Below are 19,490 nucleotides of genomic sequence, written 5' to 3' on the forward strand. Positions count from 1 at the left end.
CTAGAATTTGAAATTTGCTTATCCTCTTGCTTCTTTTTTGTTGCTTCCAGCTAATCTAAATTAAGTGTATGTAAATTGTGAGGTATGAAAAGTAATCAGATTATAGGTAATCTACAAGAGAAGCTGTTTCAATATGGGTGACATGCCCACTTGGAAGATCTTGGTAGTCGCCTAAACCACCAGTTCTTATAGCACACTGGTGTAATGTAATTCTTACTAACCCTGTCAGATTTACTTACCACCCTTTAATGTTTTCTGATGGACAAGAACATAATTTCCTCTTATCCTGTCAGATTTTGAATACCAGAGTAATGTTTTCTGATGGATTACACCATAATTTTTATTACTCTGACAGATTTCAGTAATGAGAAGCTTTAATCATTCTGGTTTTTCCTTTAATTCTGCCCCAGATTTTGTGCTTTTCCTGTTCTGTGTGATTTCAGCTCTGCAGAGATTACACCTCTCTGCCAGTGATTTTAACAGCTCTTTGCCAGCAATCCTTCAGTTCTGTAGTCTCCCTCCAAACTCCAGCTTCACTTCAACTCTTTCTTCTTTATGGTCTCCAGGACCCTTCCGTTCAAAGTTTCCAAACTCAACTGTGCAAGACTCTCTCTCATGTATTTATGTACACACGCACACAATTTTACACCAACAGTTTTTTAAACAACCCAATTAGTGTAACTCAAAGTTCCCTCCATTTTTCAAAATTCCCCTTCTCTCTAAAACCAAACTATTCTCAAAGTGAAACTAAAGTACAGCAGGCATGAACTCTTGACCCTGCCAGCTTTGTAAGGCAAGTTACAAATACAATCCTATTTTACAAAAAGAAGAGCTTTATGAGTACATTCTATTTACAATAATGATGTTTGTGCAGATCAATACAATTTACAATACAAAGGCCTATTTACAAAAATCAAGAGGTCTAGGCCTCGTTCCTCCACGCCAGCCCGTGTCCAAAATGTCATTTACAGAGAGTTTTACAAAGAGCAGAAATATCAAGCACATGTTTGTGTTTTGTTCAGCTTTAATATACATTTCAAAAATTCAATTAGGGAAGGTAGGAACTACCAGGGTTTTTACGAGGGGAGGCATGAGGTGTCAATGCCAGAAACAGGAGGGAGAGCACCCGACACAGAATATTGCACAAGCTCATACACAGCTCAACAGATGCATTCAGGACTTTAATGACGCCGATGATCCCAGCCAGGAGTAGAATGGCAACCACCACCACCAAGACGACAGCCACAATGACTCCCACAGGCACCGAGGCTGGAATGGGACAAAACAATTATTTAGGAACATAGGAAACTGCCATATACTGAGTCAGACCATTGGTCTATCTAGCTCAGTATTGTCTTCACAGACTGGCAGCAGCTTCTCCAAGGTTGCAGGCAGGAATCTCTCTCAGCCCTATCTTGGAGAAGCCAGGGAGGGAACTTGAAACCTGCTCTTCCCAGAGCGGCTTCATCCCCTGAAGGGACTATCTCGCAGTGCTCACACATCAAGTCTCCCATTCATATGCAACCAGGGCAGACCCTGCTTAGCTATGGGGACAAGTCATGCTTGCTACCACAAGACCAGCTCTCCTCTTCAAAGAGGAGAGGAGAGGAGAGGAGATAGATAGATATTGCTCACTTTATATACCACCTATAATTAAAGTCATCCCAGGGCATTTTTTAAAAGTTAATACATCCCCCACTCCATAAGATCGCATTGAAAGATTAAAAACAATCATCAAAAAGCAATTGTTGACTCATACTGATAGTGGATTTCCAGTTCTCTCAGGCAGAGATCCTTGAATTGGAGATGCCCTGGATGCACCATGCTCTGTTTCTCTGCAAAGAGGTGCTCCATCACTAAGTCATGCAACTTTGCTACCCCAGACCCCCTCTCCTCCACATGGAGGCCCACCAGAAACTATCAAAATCTTTTCATTATTATTGTTTTATGCTTTAATAAATAAATAAATAAATAAATTTCTTGTTTACACAGTCAGACAGGTGTTATTGACTGGTTTGTTTTATCCAGTTATCAAGCCCTTCCCTAGGACCTGGGATGGCTGGATTTTATTATCAATATTATTGTTATAGATATCATAGCAAAATTTAGGCTGTTCCCAGTAAAAAGTTATAAAAAATTGCTTTTTATAATTGGCTGATGGTGATTTCTGTGGCCCCTATGGTGTTGAGGTGCTCTCCATGTTGTTTTGGAATTGCACCTAGGGCACTAATTACTACCGGGATTATTTTGGTCTTCTTCTGCCACAGCCTTTCAATTTCAATTTGTAGATCTTTGTATTTTGTTATTGTTTCTATTTCTTTTTAGTATATGTGCTGCCAAAGTGAGCACATTTTCTATTTCTTTTTCTTCTATTCTGCTATCGCCTGGTATTGCTATGTCGATTATTTTAACTTGTTTTTCTTTCTTCTCCACTACAGTTATATCTGGTGTATTGTGTGGCAGATGTTTGTCTGTTTGTAGTCGGAAGTCCCATAAGATTTTTGCATCTTCATTTTCTACAACTTTTTCAATTTTATGGTCCCACCAATTAATTATTAATTTTTAATTTTTATTATTATTATTATTATAGAGGCCTTCTGTGACATGCTTGCCTGTACATAGCAATACATTTTGAGTTCCTGCCTACCCTTTGCGAGGATGGGCCTCGTTTTTCTCCTTGGCTCATTCTGTTCACCTCCTCTTAGCAGTCACATCCTTCTCTCTGGTCTTCAACGCAGTGGAGATATAAGATTTTATTTAAATAATCTAAGTGTTTCTCTCTAAGCTTGGCCACAACCTCAGCAGACACACTTTGGTTCAGAAGATAAGACCCTTCCAGGCATTTACTCTGATGATTCCCAAGAAAATGATCAAATTTCACTGTTCCCCTGCAGTTTATCTCACCACGAATCAAGGCTAGGATACAACAAATCCTGTCAACAAATATTGATTCACAACAAATATTGTGAATTGCCCAGGGACTTTTTGCATAGGGCTATATATAAATGCACTAACTAATTAATTAACTAACAAAAACAGGGCAATTGCTTATTCAGCCAGCTGAAGGTGCTCAGACTTCCGGTGAAATCAGAGGACGCTGAACAATCTAATATAATCACTTTAATACCATTTCCCTGGTCATAGCTGTTCAATTCTAATTTCAGGTGTTTTGTTGAAATCTGGTTTCCCTCAATATGTATTGTTCCACTATGTCACAGCCTGTTCATCATTTGTTCCCCCAGTTTGTGTACCCCTAATTGGTCATTCCCTCCCTCTCATGTTCCGGATACATGTTGAGGCGATTCTCACAACCAGGAGAAACGGGGCTAAGGGAGCCTACCCCGGTTCCTTCCTGGTCGTGGGCTGCCATGGGAGCCATGCGGCTTCTGGCAGCAAACCTCACAAAATACCCCTTCCCTTAAACGAGGTTAGTGGAGCTCAGGGGCGTAGCAAGGTGGGAGTGGGCCCAGAGACAAGATTTTAAAATGGGCCCCCACTCACTGAAGCTCACTCAGCTCATGAAGTAAAGAAATCTTAAATGAGGCTGAATAGTGGTAACAAAAAGCATAATACTATCTATCTATCTATCTCCTATGTGCCACAATAGAACATAATCCTAAGTTATTATTTTTTAAGGTTTTGTAAATTGTGGACGATGCAAGTCATTTAATGGTGCTAGAGAAAGATGTGCTGTTCTGGTAGCTCCAGGTCTTAACACTCACATGAATTTCGGAGGATGAAAACAACTGAAGGAAGCCCAGGCGGGTGCGCATCTGGGGGAGTCAGTCATGTGACTTGCCTCTGGGGGTCCCCCCAAGGCAGTGGGCCCCGAGACAACTGTCTCCCCTTGCCCTATTATAGTTACGCCCCTGGTGGAGCTAGTGCTCCGATAACCCCATTCTACTGATCGTGAGGCTCCACACCATGGCGACAGAAGAACAGACCCCAGACCAGGAGGCTACAACCAGCCTCCCGGCTTCAGGGGTCTCCCCAGGATGCCCCACGCACTTGCGCAGGGCATCCTGGGACTTCTGGGGGCCAGACGGCTCCCGATCCCCGCCACCCCTACCAGGTCCATGATTGAGCCGGTAGTCATGTGGGCAGCCAATCCGGCTTCCCAGGGCGAGCTCCCTGCTCATCTGCGGGGAGAACGGGCTAAGCCCACTCTCCCCGCAGAGCCAGGTTAGGCTCTACACACGGATCGTGTGCAGAGCCTCATTGATTTCCTTTACTTCAGGTATGTGTCACCCATGGTTTCTTGTTTTCCTGTGTCCATGTGGAAATTCCCCCTTGTCCTCTCTATGTTGTAAGGCCTAATACTTGTGCAGTTGCTATCTGTCTACCAGTATTGCCACATCTTGAGCAAGGAAATGCCTGTCAGAACTGACAGTAAGAGTGCAAAAGTACAGCCTGTACTGGGCCTATATTACGACAAATATTCATAAACCACTTTTCAAAGTTCCCAAAGGGGTTTACATAGACATAAACAAAGAAATAAAATGGCTCCCTGTCCCCAAAGGGCTCACGATCTTAAAAAGAAACATAAGACAGACACCAGCAATGGTCACTGGAGGTACTGTGCTGGGGGTGGATAGGGCCAGTTGCTCTCCCCCTGCTCAATAAAGAGAATCACCACTTTTATAAAGGTGCCTCTTTGCTCATTTAGCAGGGGACTTCTCTCTTGCAGTCAAAAGCTCTCCTTTCCCTAATAATTATAAAGTTACACAACGTAACGTCTACACAACGTAACGTCTAACAGGGCGGTATATAAATCAAATAAAAAACAAACAAGGGCACATCCCATGCTTTACACAAGACTGTACTGAAGTGCCCACTGTTTGTTATTATTTCTGTCAGCAGAGAAAAATGGGGAAAATCTTCTCAGAAATGCCCCCCTCCCTGAAATTGCTGTGGAAATTCGAAGGGGTGGGGGAACCACGTCTGTTATGCCTGCTTGTGCCAAAGAGCCTTTCATACCGAAGAGAACAAGACAACCACCACCATCCTCAGTAAGCCCCTTCAGGTTTCCTTATGGCTTTTGTCTGGCACCCCATGAAATCGATAGAGGTCCCAACCCTCTGGTGGCTCCATCCCTAGTTTACACCTACAGCATGTCCAGGATCCTAAATGGGTTATTGTCGCCTTTGATGCTAAAGAGGGATCTTTCCGAGAAATAATATTCACCTCACAGCATCTGCCACACTATCTCCCAGAAAAGCAATCCCTCCATCTGCAGTCACTTACCAGGCTGTTGCCAGGCCAAATCCAGAGGCTCTGGAAGGCCATCGTGTTCCACACGACACTGGTAGAGGTTCCTTTCCTTGGGGTCAATCTCAATGCTGAGCCAGGTGTGGTAGGTCCCATCTGAGTTAGGAGTCACAGCCCCACGGAAGGTCTCCTGCTCCCAGATTTCCTTGTCCTTCCTCCAGGTGGCATCTATATCCTTGGGATAGAAGCCATACGCTCGGCAGGCAAGGGTCTCCAGATCATCAGGGCCTACCTTGCAGGTCACCTTCACTGTCGGGGGCTCTGTGAAAATTGCACCACTGGTGTTAACACAGACATTCAGTTGACCCTCAGGAAGGCGGCATGTTGTATTTGAGACAGTAGGAAGGGACCAAGTTCATAGCCATCTTGTTAGTACAGGAGGACCCTGGTTTTTGCATGGATTCCATTTTCAGCAAGTACAGTGGATACCGAAACCGCAAATACCAAGGCATTGGAACAATGGAAATCCGGGGGTTAGGTCCGTAAAGGGCAAAAAAATGGGGGGAAATATAGGGGGGGACCAAGTAAAGTGCTTTACCGTGCTCTGTGGGTCCCCAGCAGTGCAGCAGTGCCCCCCAAGAGACTCAATTCTGCCATTTTTTGGGTGGGAAATAGTGGGGTTTTTTGGCAGGGGTTCTTCTAAAACAAGCCACAAAATGTCTCCAGAGCACAAAATGGCAGCTGGAAACGACCCCCACGGTCATTTCCAGCCATCCCTATCCATGGATTAACCCCCCACACCATTTCCCTCCACATATACAGAGGTTGAGTGTCAATTACCTGACCACAGATATGCAAAACCACGGATGCTGAATCCACGGGTAGGAACATAGGAAGCTGCCATATACCGAGTCAGACCATTGGTCTATCTAGCTCAGTATTGTCTACACAGACTGGCAGCAGCTTCTCCAAGGTTGCAGGCAGGAATCTCTCTCAGCCCTATCTTGAAGAAGCCAGGGAGAGAACTTGGAACCTTCTGCTCTTCCCAGAGCGGTTCCATCCCCTGAGGAGAATAGCAATAGCAATAGCACTTATATTTATATACCGCTCTATAGCCGGAGCTCTCTAAGAGGTTTACAATGATTTTAGCATATTGCCCCCAACATTCTGGGTACTCATTTTACCGACCTCGGAAGGATGGAAGGCTGAGTCAACCTTGAGCCCTTGGTCAGGATCGAACTTGTAACCTTCTGGTTACAGGGCAGCAGTTTTACCACTGCGCCACCAGCGGCTCAGTTTTACCACTGCGCCACCAGGGGCTCAGAATATCTTGCAGTGCTCACACTTCTAGTCTCCCTTTCATATGCAACCAGGGTAGACCCTGCTTAGCTAAGGGGACAAGTCATGCTTGCTACCACAAGACCAGCTCTCCTCTCCCCTGGTACATTGCATCCCAGTAGCATGCCCAAGAGGCAAAAGCCTCCAAAGGAGGTCATTTCAAAGCCATTGAGATGAAAATCAACAGTTCTTTTATGTACCCAGTGAACTTGTTCAGAGTTTGGGGTTAATATTACCAGGCCTCCATGGCTGAATCACTTATGATCCCTGTGATAACTGAAGGAAGTCATAACGGAAAGGATCCACAAGTGCTGTGAAAGTCACACGTGGTCTGTGCTCAGGATGTGGCCAGAGCATCAAACTACACTAGGAAGGAACACAGGAAGCTATGGAAGCCTACACAAGCATCTGGACTGTAAGCGAGGCCTCATGAGAAATTAGCGTGCAAGCTTTTAGAGCCTGCACACTAAACTGCCATCTGGAAAAGTCCCAAGTACCAGATTGAAGTGGTAGAGTCCTATGGTGACCAAGTGGATTGTACCACTTCAGACTCCACATGGGAATGATGGACTCCTGCTTTAATGCTACCCACACATAAATTAAAAATATCTTGAATGTAGGAATGAGCAAATGAGGACACAAAGTGATAGCCTTGCTCTGGTCTGCTGGTTTCTACTTCTAGGAAGTTCTTTTTTGTTTCATTGGCAGGAACATCTGAACCTGTATTTTTCATCCCAATTACGTTCTGAAATGATACAGTCCCATACTTCTACTACATGCATAAAGTGTATCCAATGGGGGAATTTCCCCCTTTCCCCAAAAGCCATCCCCCTTCCCCTCCTCACCTGCCCTCAGCAGAGTCTCCTTCCCAGAGTCAAGGTGTTTTTGCAGGCTTTCAATGCATTTCTCCTCCAGGTAGGTTTTCCATCTCTTAGCAATATCGGGGTCGGACTCCCACTTCCTCTTGGTGTCTTGGGCTGCATCATCAGTTGCTGTCCAGGTGAAGGTCTCCTTGTCCAGGCTGATGAAGTCCCTCCCGTCATAGCCGCACTTCATGTAACTTCCTTTCTGTGTCTCATCTTTACTCAGCTCACAGCCAACCAGGCACTGCCAGGTATGAAGTCCTAAACAAGATATGCATCATCAGAGTTAGAGGATGCCAGGTGGTTTGCTTCCAAATTCCAGATCTCTCATATTGGATGTTCTGCATTCCCAGAAGGGCACCTTTGCTCCTCTCTCCCAACCACTAGACAAAATAGTCACAATGGAAGGAGGAGCTGTGTGTACTAGGAGTGTTTAAAGATTGGCCGCATTTGCAGTGCAGCCAGGAGTGGCTCTCCCTTCCTTTAGAAGGCAGGGAGAGTCACTCTGGCCGCACTGCGAAGGCAATGCTGGCTGATTTAGCTAAAAAAACGGGGCCGCGGTGCCTCGTTTGGGGGCTAAATCACACCCCCTGAGAGTCACTAGCCTGGGTTCTTTGAAACCATCCGCTCAGTGAGGCTGGAGGTGGCCCAGCTAAATCAGCCAGCACTGCCTTCGCAGCGTGGCCAGAGTGACTTCCGACCAACAAACGGAAGTACTTTTCACACAACGCGTGATCCACTTGTGGAACTCTCTGCCAGAGGATGTGGTGACAGCCAACAACCTGGATGGCTTTAAGAGGGGTTTGGATGACTTCATGGAGGAGAGGTCTATCAACGGCTACTAGTCAGAGGGCTGTGGGCCACCTCCAGCCTCAAGGGCGGGGTGCCTCTGAGTACCAGTTGCAGGGGAGTAATGGCAGGAGAGAGGGCACGCCCTCAACTCCTGTCTGTGGCTTCCAGCGGCATCTGGTGGGCCACTGTGCGAAACAGGATGCTAGACTAGATGGGCCTTCTTGGGCCTGATCCAGCAGGGCTGTTCTTATGTTCTTAGTGATGGCTCCGCCCCTGCCTCCACTCACCTCCACTGTGGTTGTAGCAGCTATTCAGGGTCAGGAAATCCTGCCTGAAAAACTCCTCAGTCTCCTGAGCAAAATGGGTCTCCCACTCCCAGAACTGAGGATCCGCCGCCTTCTCCACCCAGCGGACTTGAGGCCGAACCTTCCTTGTGTTGCTGTCATAGCGAGTGATGAGTTGGTCGTTCACATACCCCACCTGAGTGAACCTGGGCGGACCCTGGATGTGTTCTTCTGATACCCCTAGGTAGAAATGGTGCAGGAGGTGCCATGAGGAACCTAGGAAGGAAGAGAGAAGGGCAGAGTCAGGGGTGTCTGCAGTCCAGTGAACACCAAATCATGGTCCTCCTTCGAAAGGTCCTGCCACCCTACAACAGGCCCTGACTGCCATTTACAAAATCCAGTGGAGGCACATGGGAGGTGGCTGGGGGCCTCTTTCTATAAATATATGATACCCTAAGCAGGGTAGCAGGAGAGGGGAATCCTCAGGAAGCCAAAGAGATGGGGACAGGGGCATGGCAAGGTTGGTATAGATCCTAGGACAAGTAGCAAAGATGGGCCCTGGTCCCACAACCTTTTTCTCCTCTCCCCACCCCATGTCTTTGCTGCAAGAGAACTGCAAGGACATGGTGAAAAACACAACATTCTCGGTATGCCTTTTCTCCTGTGCAAACAATATCACACATTCCCCGTGCATGCAGAAACTTTCATACCCCTGTGCATGTATTCTCCTTGCTCAGAAACATCTTTAAAAACATATATACCTACTACGATCACCTCATATATTCATACAACAGCAAGAGTGAAGAGTGAGCAGTTGCTTTTTAGTTCTCCCATCAGGCACCCAGGGACATTTCCCCGCACCCTGTTCAATTATAGCTACTCCCCACCCCCTGGGGAGGGGGATAATGAGAGTGGGATTTCTCCCATGGAAAGAGTGGTCAAGGGAACTGGGAAGAAGAATTGAGAGATGGTGTGGAGAAGAACTTTGGGGCAGCAAAAACGACTGAGATGGGGAATGATGTGTGGAAGGAGCGAGAGCAGAGCAGGGCCAGACCATCCATGGGGATGTTTTACTTATTTTGTGAGCTACTCCAAGAATTTTTGATGATAATAATATGGGGCAGAAGAGGCAGCCCCACTTCAGGTAGTGGGCATGGGGGGCAGTGGCTCTCTTACCCCTGGACTCCCTGGGCCTCCACACCCCATGGGGCCCCCCAAACCCTCTTTAGTCTGTCCCAGGTGGTGTGGTCGCTGTGCGGCTGGTCCGTACTGCACCCGGGGGGGCCATTAGGTAATTTTGGAGCCTGGACCTAAAGGCCTTTGGAGACCCACCCACCCCTGCTGCAAATTAAGGATCATCCCCCTCCCACCCCACTCACACACTGTGACAAACACAGTATTTTTAACATGTGGGTTCTTGAGACACAAACAGCAACTGAACTCACAAGAATGTAAGGATATAAAACAGGAATATTTATGCAAAGAACTCACGTGTTGAAAATACTGCGTGTGTCAGTGTGTGTGTGTGTGTGTGTGTGTGTGTGTGTGCGCGTGTGTGTGTGTGTAGGGACGTGATGTTTAACTTGCAGCTATGGGGGAGGGCTGCTCCAAAGACTTTTAGGCCAAGGCTCCAAAATTATCTAGGTGCACACAGATATCACAGCCTGACTTGGGAGCTCCACAGCAAGGCCACTGGGCCATCAAAGGCAGCTAAGCTAAGACACCCCCCTTGGGACCTTTCTCTGCCTTGCCCCTCAGTTAGAGAAGGGGTCTTACATTGCTAGTGGGGTGGGGAGGGGGGAGAGTCAACTTCACCCACCCTCCATTAGACAGAAGTATCCCAAACTATCGTCTCCCTAGATCAGCACAAAGAAAACACACAGACTGTATTGGTGGTTTCGTCTTCACTGGTGGCGTCATCACTAAATGCCTGGACATGTTTATGCAGAGACCCTGCCAGGAGAGGTGTGTGTGTGTTTGCGATAACTCACAGTGAACTGCTCAAGGGTCCCTCCTTTGATCAGTTATTGCTTACCTCCCAGCGGCCTCCAACATCTGAATCCATAAGATAAGGGCCAAAGTAGAAGCTCCTTTTTTTTTAGCCTTCTTTCCAGTAGGCTTATGAGATCACGAGAGAGAGAGAGAGAGAGAGAGAGAGAGATATCCTCCGCCATCAACTTTGCAATGCCTGGACCAATATGAACCAAATTGGGCACAGTTGTAGGGACACATAGTGACATCTCAATGGCGTAGTTTGTGCTGATGTCATCCACCCCACTTCAAGATGGTGGACACGTAAACATTTGAGGCACAAGTGGGCTAACTTGTGGACTATCTAACCAATTTGAACCAAGTTTGCTACAGCTGTAGGGACACATAGGGATGCCCCAATGGTGTAGTTTGTAATGATGTCATCCACCCTGATCTAAGATGGCAGACGCATTAACGTTTGAGGCGCAAGTGGGCTAACTTGTGGACTATCTAGCCAATGTGAACCAAAGAGCCAGTGTGGTGTAGTGGAGAGCCAGCGTGGTGTAGTGGTTAGAATGCTGGACTAGGACCGGGAACACCCGAGTTCAAATCCCCATTCAGCCATGATACTTGCTGGGTGACTCTGGGCCAGTCATTTCTCTCTCAGCCTAACCTACTTCACAGGATTGTTGTGAAAGAGAAACTCAAGTATGTAGCACACCGCTCTGGGCTCCTTGGAGGAAGAGCGGGATATAAAATGTAAAAATAAAAAATAATAAATTTGGTACAGTTGTACTGAGTGACACACAGGGACACCTCAATGGTGTAGTTTGTAATGATGTCATCCTCCCCGCTCTCACATGGTGGACATGTGAACATTTGAGGTGCAAGAGGTCTAACTTGTGGACCTTGATTTTAACCAAATTTAGTCCAGACACAGAAAAACAAGGCAAGTTTTCCAAAAGATCTCTGAACTCAGAGGGAGGTTCCAACCTCAAACTGGTATGTGAAGGGATGCCAAAGGACAGATAGTAACTGACTCAAAGAAGATCAAACAGAGATGGATGCAGTATACTGAAAATCTGTACAGCAGGGACATCAACATCCAAGATATCCTAGAAGATATTCCCTACTTGCAAGAACTTCTAGTATGGGAAGATGAAGTTAGATCAGCACTCCAGTCATTACCAAGTCAGAAGGCTACAGGAACTGATGGAATAGCTACAGAAATATGGCAGGAAACAGAAGAAGAATCAGTCATGGCTCTAACTAAACTATGCCAGCAAATTTGGAGAACAACACAGTGGCCAACAGACTGGAAGAGGTCAGTCTAACCAAAGAATGGAGACTTAACAGATGCGCAAACCATTGCACAATATCCTTCATTTCATATGCTAGCAAAATAGTGCTAAGGATCATCCAGTGCAGATTAGCCCTACATGGAAAAGGAAATGCTGTATGTTCAAGCTGGTTTCAGAAAAGGCCGTGGAACAAGAGACATCATTGCTGATGCACGCTGAATAACTAAAGCCAAAGAATACCAGGAAGAAGTCAACATGTGCTTTATTGACTACAGAAAAGCCTTCAGTTGCGTCAACCATGTCAAGTTGTGGAATATCCTTAGGAAAACGGGCATCCCAGAAGATCTCATTGTTCTCATGAGAAGCCTATACACAGGGCAGGAAGCCACAGTCCAGTCAGAACATGGTAAAACAGACTGGTTCCAGATTGGCAAAGGAGTAAGACAAGGCTGTATACGTTCTCCTTCTTTATTCAATTTATATGCTGAACATATACTGAGAGAAGCTGGATTGGAAGAAGATGAGCGTCGCTTTAAAGTTCGAGGAAGAAACATCAATAACCTGCGCTACGTTGATGACACCACTCTGATAGCTGAGAATGTGGATGATCTATAAGCTCTAGTAATGAAAACCAAGGAGCACAGTGAAAAAATGGGACTATGACTAAATGTAAAAACTAGCAACCAGCCTCAGAATTGACAATGGAGACACTGAAGTGGTGGATAGCTTCTGCCTTTTAGGATCGTCCATCAACAGTAAAGGATCCAGCAGTCAAGGAATACGACACAGACTAGCACTTGGTAGGGTTGCAATGAAGGCCTTGGAAAAGATATTTAGATGTCGTGAAGTGTCGACACCTACAAAGATTAGAATGGTTTGGATAATAGTTTTCCCCGTGACACTCTATGGATGCAAAAGCTGGACTTGGAAGATGCGAGATAGAAAAAGCATTGACACTTTTGAACTTTGGTTCTGGAGAAGACTTTTGAGGAAACCATGGACAGCCAGGAAAACAAACAAATGGATCATAAGACAAATCAATCCAGAATTTTCACTTGACGCACAAATGACCAGGCTCAAACTATCATACTTCGGACACATTATGCGAAGACCCAGCTCCCTTGAGAAGTCCATAATGCTGGGTAAAGTTGAAGGAAAGAGAAGAAGAGGACAACCAGCAAGGTGGATGGACTTGATTATGACAGCAAATTGCAATGAATGCACCACTGAGAGACCTTAAAGGCCAAGTTGAAGACAGATCATCCTGGAGAGAATCTATCTATGTGGTCGCTAAGAGTCGACACCGACTTGATGGCACTTAATCAAACAATCAATCAATCAGGGGCATAGCAAGGTTAGAGTGGGCCCAGAGACAAGGTTTTAAAATGGCCCCCCCCCTCACTGAAGCTCAGCTCATGAAGTAAAGAAATCTTAAATGAGGCTGAATAGTGGTAACAAAAAGCATAGTAAAAATTATATATATATATATATATATATATATATATATATATATATGCCACAAGAGAACATAATCCTAAATTATTTTTTAAAAGGTTTTGTAAATTGTGGATGACGCAAGTCATTAAATGGTACTAGAGAAAGACATGCTGTTCTGGTAGCTCCAGGTCTTAACACTCACATCAGTTTCGGAGGATGAATACAACTGAAGGAAGCCCGGGCGGGTGCACGGCTGGGGGAGTCAGTCAGGTGACTTGCCTCTGGGGGCCCCCCAAGGCAGTGAGCTCCCAGACAACTGTCTCCCCTTGCCCTATTATAGTTACACCCCTGCAATCAATCAATCAATTAAATCAATCAGTCCAGCTAGAAGTAGTGAAATGGAAGTAGGCAGATTAGTTCTTACTAGAACAACGTATTTTTTTAAGAGAGCGCCTTGTTTGTCATGAACCCTGCCACCTGTTATGATCTTCTGGAGAGGTCCTGTAATGGTTGCCACTGGCTCATCTGGTGGTGATCCAGGACCGAGCATTCTCTGTGGCTGCCCTGGGGTTTTGGAATATTTATTTATTTATTTTTAACATTTTATTTCCCGCTCTTCCTCCAAGGAGCCCGGAGTGGTGTTTCTCCTCACAACAACCCTGCGAAGTAGGTTAGGCTGAGAGAGAAGTGACTGGCCCAGAGTCACCCAGCAAGTCTCATGGCTGAATGGGGATTTGAACTCGGGTCTCCCCGGTCCTAGTCCAGCACTCTAATACCACGCTGGCTCCTTGGAGGAAGAATATGCTTCCTGCTGAAATAAGAGCATCTCCTTCTCTGTTTGTTTTCAGGAAGACTCTCAAGACTCACCTGTTCTCGCAGGCTTTTAATTAGAATTAATTTTAATAATTTGTTTTAATAACTGTTTCATGCTATTATTTTATTGTGTTTTGTGGATTTTAATCTGTGACTTTTTATATTGTTTTACCTAGAGATGTACATATCAGGCGGTATAAAAACATGGTAAATAAATAAGGATGTAATTAGGTGGCCTGTCTGCGATTAAGGTGCCTCAAGGCAGTGAGAGGCCAACCCTTTCCCCACACACCCACTGCCAGGCTGAAATTGCAGCCCCTCTGAAGCTTATATTTTAGCCACTGGAAAAAACATGCAGATGCCAGAAGCAGCTTCAGCAGGCGTATGCCCTGTACATGTGGTGGGGGTGGGAGGAGATGGTGGCAGGGAGGAAAGAGTTAAGCTGCCCCTTTGCCTAGTGCTGGGTCCCAGAACTCCCCGCAATGATAGAACATGCCTCCTTTGGCATCTGAGATGCCCATAAACAGAGGGCTCAAGTTACACATGTTAGTAAATGAAGGCTGTGCAGGTAAGAACATAAGAACAGCCCGGCTGGATCAGGCCCAAGAAGGCCCATCTAGTCCAGCATCCTGTTTCGCACAGTGGCCCACCAGATGCCGCTGGAAGCCACAGGCAGGAGTTGAGGGCATGCCCTCTCTCCTGCAGTGACTCCCCTGCAGCTGGGACTCAGAGGCATCCTGCCTTTGAGGCTGGAGGTGGCCTATAGTACAGGTGGATTTAAGTATAGTACAAGTGGCCTTAAGTACAGTCTTAAGCTTACTCATGAGGAGCAGCAGCAGCAGCCAAGCAGGTTCGCGATACCTCTTGCTGCTTTCCTACTAAAAAGGATACCTCCAGGCTGTCTCCAAGCAAGAATTTAGTTCTGAAAGTGCCTTTTGCTACCCTGATTTTCAGACTCAAAAGAGCCATGGGAGGGGTGTGGCTTTTTCTGGCAAAAAACTGAGTGGGGGTGGGTGGGTTAGAGAGGATTAAATACCTTCCCTCTTGCTGAGGTCTCAGTCTTCTGAATCTCTGCCCCACAGCTACTACTCACAAGTAAACTGAAACCTTTAATGACACATTTAATTCAGGTAGCGTTCGGCCATAAACGGTCACAGGGGCAGATTCCCCCAATCATTTGAGGAGCTCCCCCACCCCGCTGCCCTCAGCCCAAGGGGTGGGCCTCTTGCAACTCGATGACCCCTGGGGCTAGTGCTGTGTGAGAAAGAGAAAGGGACTATTCTCACGATCAGACAAAATCGGGCTAGGAGAGCCTAACCCGATCACCGCTGATTGTGTAAACCACCAGGCTACAAGCAGGTCACCCGCTTCTGTAGCCCTCCCCTTAGCCCAGGTTTGCGAAGCGAGTGCTCCACAAACCCAGGCTATCTGATTGTGAGTAGCCGCAGTACGGCTCCGCGCCGTGGCTGCTTGCGAGTAGACCCCCGGAGGGGAGGTGAAAAGTCGTCTCCCGGCTCTAGGGGTCTCCCCAGTATGCCCTGCGTGCTTGCGTAGGGCATACTGGAGCTTCCAGGGGCCATGCAGCCCCCAAACTCCCCAGCCCCCACCGGCTCCATTACGGAGCTGGAAATTGTGTGGGCGGCCGATTTGGCCGCCCAGGGCTCCCTCCCCGCTCATGGTTCTAAACCGGGTCTCACTGATCGTGAGACCCGGGTCAAAGCCTTGTCCCTTTCCCCCTTTTTCCACACTATGCAACTGAAACCTGATGTGGAGATAGGAGGACACTGAACATTTTCTCCTTCTCTCACAACTCTAGCCCAGAGGTCATTGAATGAAATAGTTCAGGCAAGATCCATTTGCAATGACACAAGGCCAACGCCTATGCTGCCTTTTGCAAAGGTGTGGAAAGAGGGTGTGTGAGATGAAAATAAAGAGAGCAGCTGGGGAGAGTTCCACCGCACAACACAGACTGTAGTACTAATTCTCTCCCTTTTCTACACTTCTCGGCAAGCAATCAAAGGTAAGTAAATGGTGGGGAGCTGGGTACTCGGTGAGGCACGGGCTTCTGCTTTCTTCTGAACCAAACCTCAGAGCCTTCTAAGTGCTACACAATGACCTGGTTTACACAATGATTTGAATCTAGGTATAATGTGGTTCACCAACATTAGTGTGATTGTGAGTTTCCGAGACTGGAATCTCAGGTTCATCTCAGGTCATAAACCACCTTGGTGTTGCTGGTTCACACAATCATGCTAATGGCAGCAATCCACATTGGCTTGGTTCCCACAGTTATTCAAATCTAGGTTTGGATTGGAACAACTGTGTGAACCAGGTCAATCTAGGACATGTGTTAGCCGAGAATACCTTCTTTGACTATTTTCAGTCATCCTCTGGTGGGAATGGGAAAGCTTATTTAAACCCTCCCTTGGGAAATAGGATTATTGCAGGAGAGTAGAGCTGGTCTTGTGGTAGCAAGCATGACTTGTCCCCCAATCTTTAGCTAAGCAGGGCCCACCCTAGTTGCATATGAATGGGAGACTAGAAGTATGAGCACTGTAAGAGATTCCCCTCAGGAGATGGTGCTGCTCTGGGAAGAGCAGAAGGTTCCAAGTTCCGAGTCACTCCTAAACTTTCCCTGAACCCTGCAGTCCTGAACAGACAGTCAGGAAAACACCACACAGGGAGAAGATAGCAGTGTGGAGGGATCTGGCCCCATAACTTAAATGATTCGGATTAAGGGTGCTTTGGAAGAAGCGGAAAGACCAAGAAAAATGGCCTTACTTTGTTTTTTCTTGGGGGCCCACAGTCGCTTCAAAGGAGGGACAGTAACAGCAAGAAACTGTGCAGAAGGGTTTACACACTTCCTCCACCACCCCACTGCTCTGTTCAAAAGTGGACTCGCCCCCTTTACACATCGCGGCTTTACAAGGGAGAGGGAGGTGCGCGGAACCCTCCCCCCACTACTCCCCTGATCAGGGGTCCTCCCCAAATAATCCATCAGCTAAAGAAAATTCCCAGCTGAATACAGCAATTAAAAAAAAAAAACCCTAACCCTAAGGAGGGGGGAGGGGGAGAGTTCCACAGGGCTCCGTGCCACCCACCAAAAAGGCTCTTTCTCTTCCAGTTAGGGCTGGGGGCAAACTCTGCCCCCCGCCCTCACCTCCGGGAGAGGGGGCATGTAGATCCTCCCCCGGCAGCCGCATAACTCACCGGGGGTGGAGTCCCGGCCTCCCAGCAGTAAAAGGGCAGCTATCCCCAGGGGCAAGAGGTACCACCAAGGAAGCATGCTTCATCTGACCGGGCGAGAGCAGAGACGCGCCTTTCTTGCCGAGGAACGCCCAGCAGGACGAGTAGCAGGAGGCGTGGCGAAAGAAGACATTGACCAATAGGAAAAGGGCACTCTGGTGACAGCATCGGTTGCTAGGCAGATCCCGTCTGGGCGGAGCCCTCGAAAGTGAAAGTTTCCCACGGGCATTGGGGTCAGAATCAGATGGAGGGAGGAGCTTGGAAAGGTGCATGGGCAGCCAGCAGGATGGTGGTAAAGTAACCGTTATTTGACAGGGTGAGGAGATTTATGTAGAGGCTGTGAGCCCTCCGAGCAAAGCACTGAACCACCACTCGGTTCTGTACAGTGCCTGGCACACATAGGGAAACATTTATGCTGCTTGAGGGGGGTGGGGACAAAGAAGATCCTGACAGGTTTGGATGGGGTAGGTACAGCCGAACAAATAAGATTGCAGCATGGAGCGCTACGGAAGTACCTAAAATTCAGTGTGACTCAAGCTCAGATCCGACTTTGAGTGATTGGCGCTTTTTTTACAGGTGGATTTTAAAAATATGATTTACATTATTTGTAAGCTACTGTGAGAACCCTTTGCACTACTCAGAGAAATATTAAAGATGGGATGGGCAGGAGAAACAAGAGGGGGCTTGCCATGTATTACCAGCTCCTAAGGGGAATGCTTTTGCCCAGGGTTCCTCTGACCAGTTTAGAATAAGAGCCTTATAGGTGTGTGTGCTGGGGGGGGGGATTTCCCCCATTCCTTCCCTCTTCTTCTGCTGGCTTCCAGCTCAAAAACCTGAATGCTTTGCTGCTGTATAACAGAACTCCAGAAATTAGGCATAAGGCTACATAGGGCTACATAGGGCTGAAATCTGGATCAGAGCTGCAAGATAGCCTGGCTCAATGTGTCAATTTGCAGCACTTTCTAACTTGCTGTGCCTGTAGAAATTTTAATCAAATTGCTTTGAAATTAGGTGCGTTTGTGACCTCATCTCATGAATCATGAGTACCAAGTTTCAAGTTATTAGCTCAGAGTCATATTTCTAAGTGCTGCAATTTAAACCTTTGGGGGGGGGCAACTCCCTTTAATTAAAGGGGCACACCCCAACTCCTTTTGATCCCATGTATTGTGTGCCTCAATAAACCAGTGTTAATTTGCTTGCAGCATGATAACAAAATATTCATGTGATGTGACACATGGATGTGGTGACAGCCAACAACCTGGATGGCTTTAAGAGGGGTTTGGATGACTTCATGGAGGAGAGGTCCATCAATGGCTACTAGTCAGAGGGCTGTGGGCCACCTCCAGCCTCAAGGGCAGGGTGCCTCTGAGTACCAGTTGCAGGGGAGTAATGGCAGGAGAGAGGGCACGCCCTCAACTCCTGTCTGTGGCTTCCAGCGGCATCTGGTAGGCCACTGTGTGAAACAGGATGCTGGACTAGATGGGCCGTGGGCCTGATCCAGCAGGGCTGTTCTTATGTTCTTATGTTCAAGTATAATGCAATCAGTGTTATGTGATACACTTTTAAATGAGCATTGCTTATTATTAAGCAAAGATAGTGTACATATGCACACTTTCACACAACACATAATCAACTTGTGGAATTCTCTGCCACAAGATGTGGTGACAGCCAACAACCTGGATGGCTCTAAGAGGGGTTTGGATAACTTCATGGAGGAGAGGTCTATCAACGGCTACTAGTCGGAGAGCTGTGGGCCACCTCCAGCCTCCAAGGCAGGATGCCTCTGAGTAGCAGTTGCAGGGGAGTAACGACAGGAGAGAGGGCATGCCCTCAACTCCTGCCTGTGGCTTCCAGTGGCATCTGGTGGGCCACTGTGCGAAACAGGATGCTGGACTAGATGGGCCTTCTTGGGCCTGATCCAGCAGGGCTGTTCTTATGTTCTTAACGTTGGGTCCCCAGATGTAATTGAACTTCAGCTCCCATAATCCCCAGCCCCAGTGGCCTTTGGGGATTATGGGAGCTGAAGTCCAATAACCTCTGGGCACCCAACGTTGAGAATCCCTGGTACACACCAGTGAACACCTCTGGTTAGCAAGTGTGACTCTTTTGTATGAATGCTGGATGTGTATGGCATATGTACCTCCAGTGACTGTTGCTGGTGTCTATCTTATGTTTCTTTTTAGATTGTGAGCCCTTTGGGGACAGGGAGCCATCTTATTTATTTATTATATCTCTGT

General features: G+C 47.0%; 1 protein-coding gene across 1 annotated transcript; it reads right to left on the minus strand.

Moving 5' to 3' along the window:
- Positions 1-322: 322 nt before the first annotated feature.
- On the minus strand, positions 323-17,327 carry LOC128344286 (H-2 class I histocompatibility antigen, Q9 alpha chain-like). Its single transcript, XM_053294133.1, has 5 exons — positions 17,218-17,327; positions 8,489-8,761; positions 7,392-7,670; positions 5,245-5,529; positions 323-1,269 (listed from the first exon to the last, which is right to left on the minus strand). Exons 1-5 carry the CDS (start codon positions 17,291-17,293, stop codon positions 1,049-1,051), a joined length of 1,134 nt encoding a protein of 377 aa, XP_053150108.1. The 5' UTR covers positions 17,294-17,327; the 3' UTR covers positions 323-1,048.
- Positions 17,328-19,490: the final 2,163 nt, after the last annotated feature.

Source organism: Hemicordylus capensis, chromosome 2, assembly GCF_027244095.1.
Source record: "Hemicordylus capensis ecotype Gifberg chromosome 2, rHemCap1.1.pri, whole genome shotgun sequence".
Lineage (NCBI taxonomy): Eukaryota > Metazoa > Chordata > Lepidosauria > Squamata > Cordylidae > Hemicordylus > Hemicordylus capensis.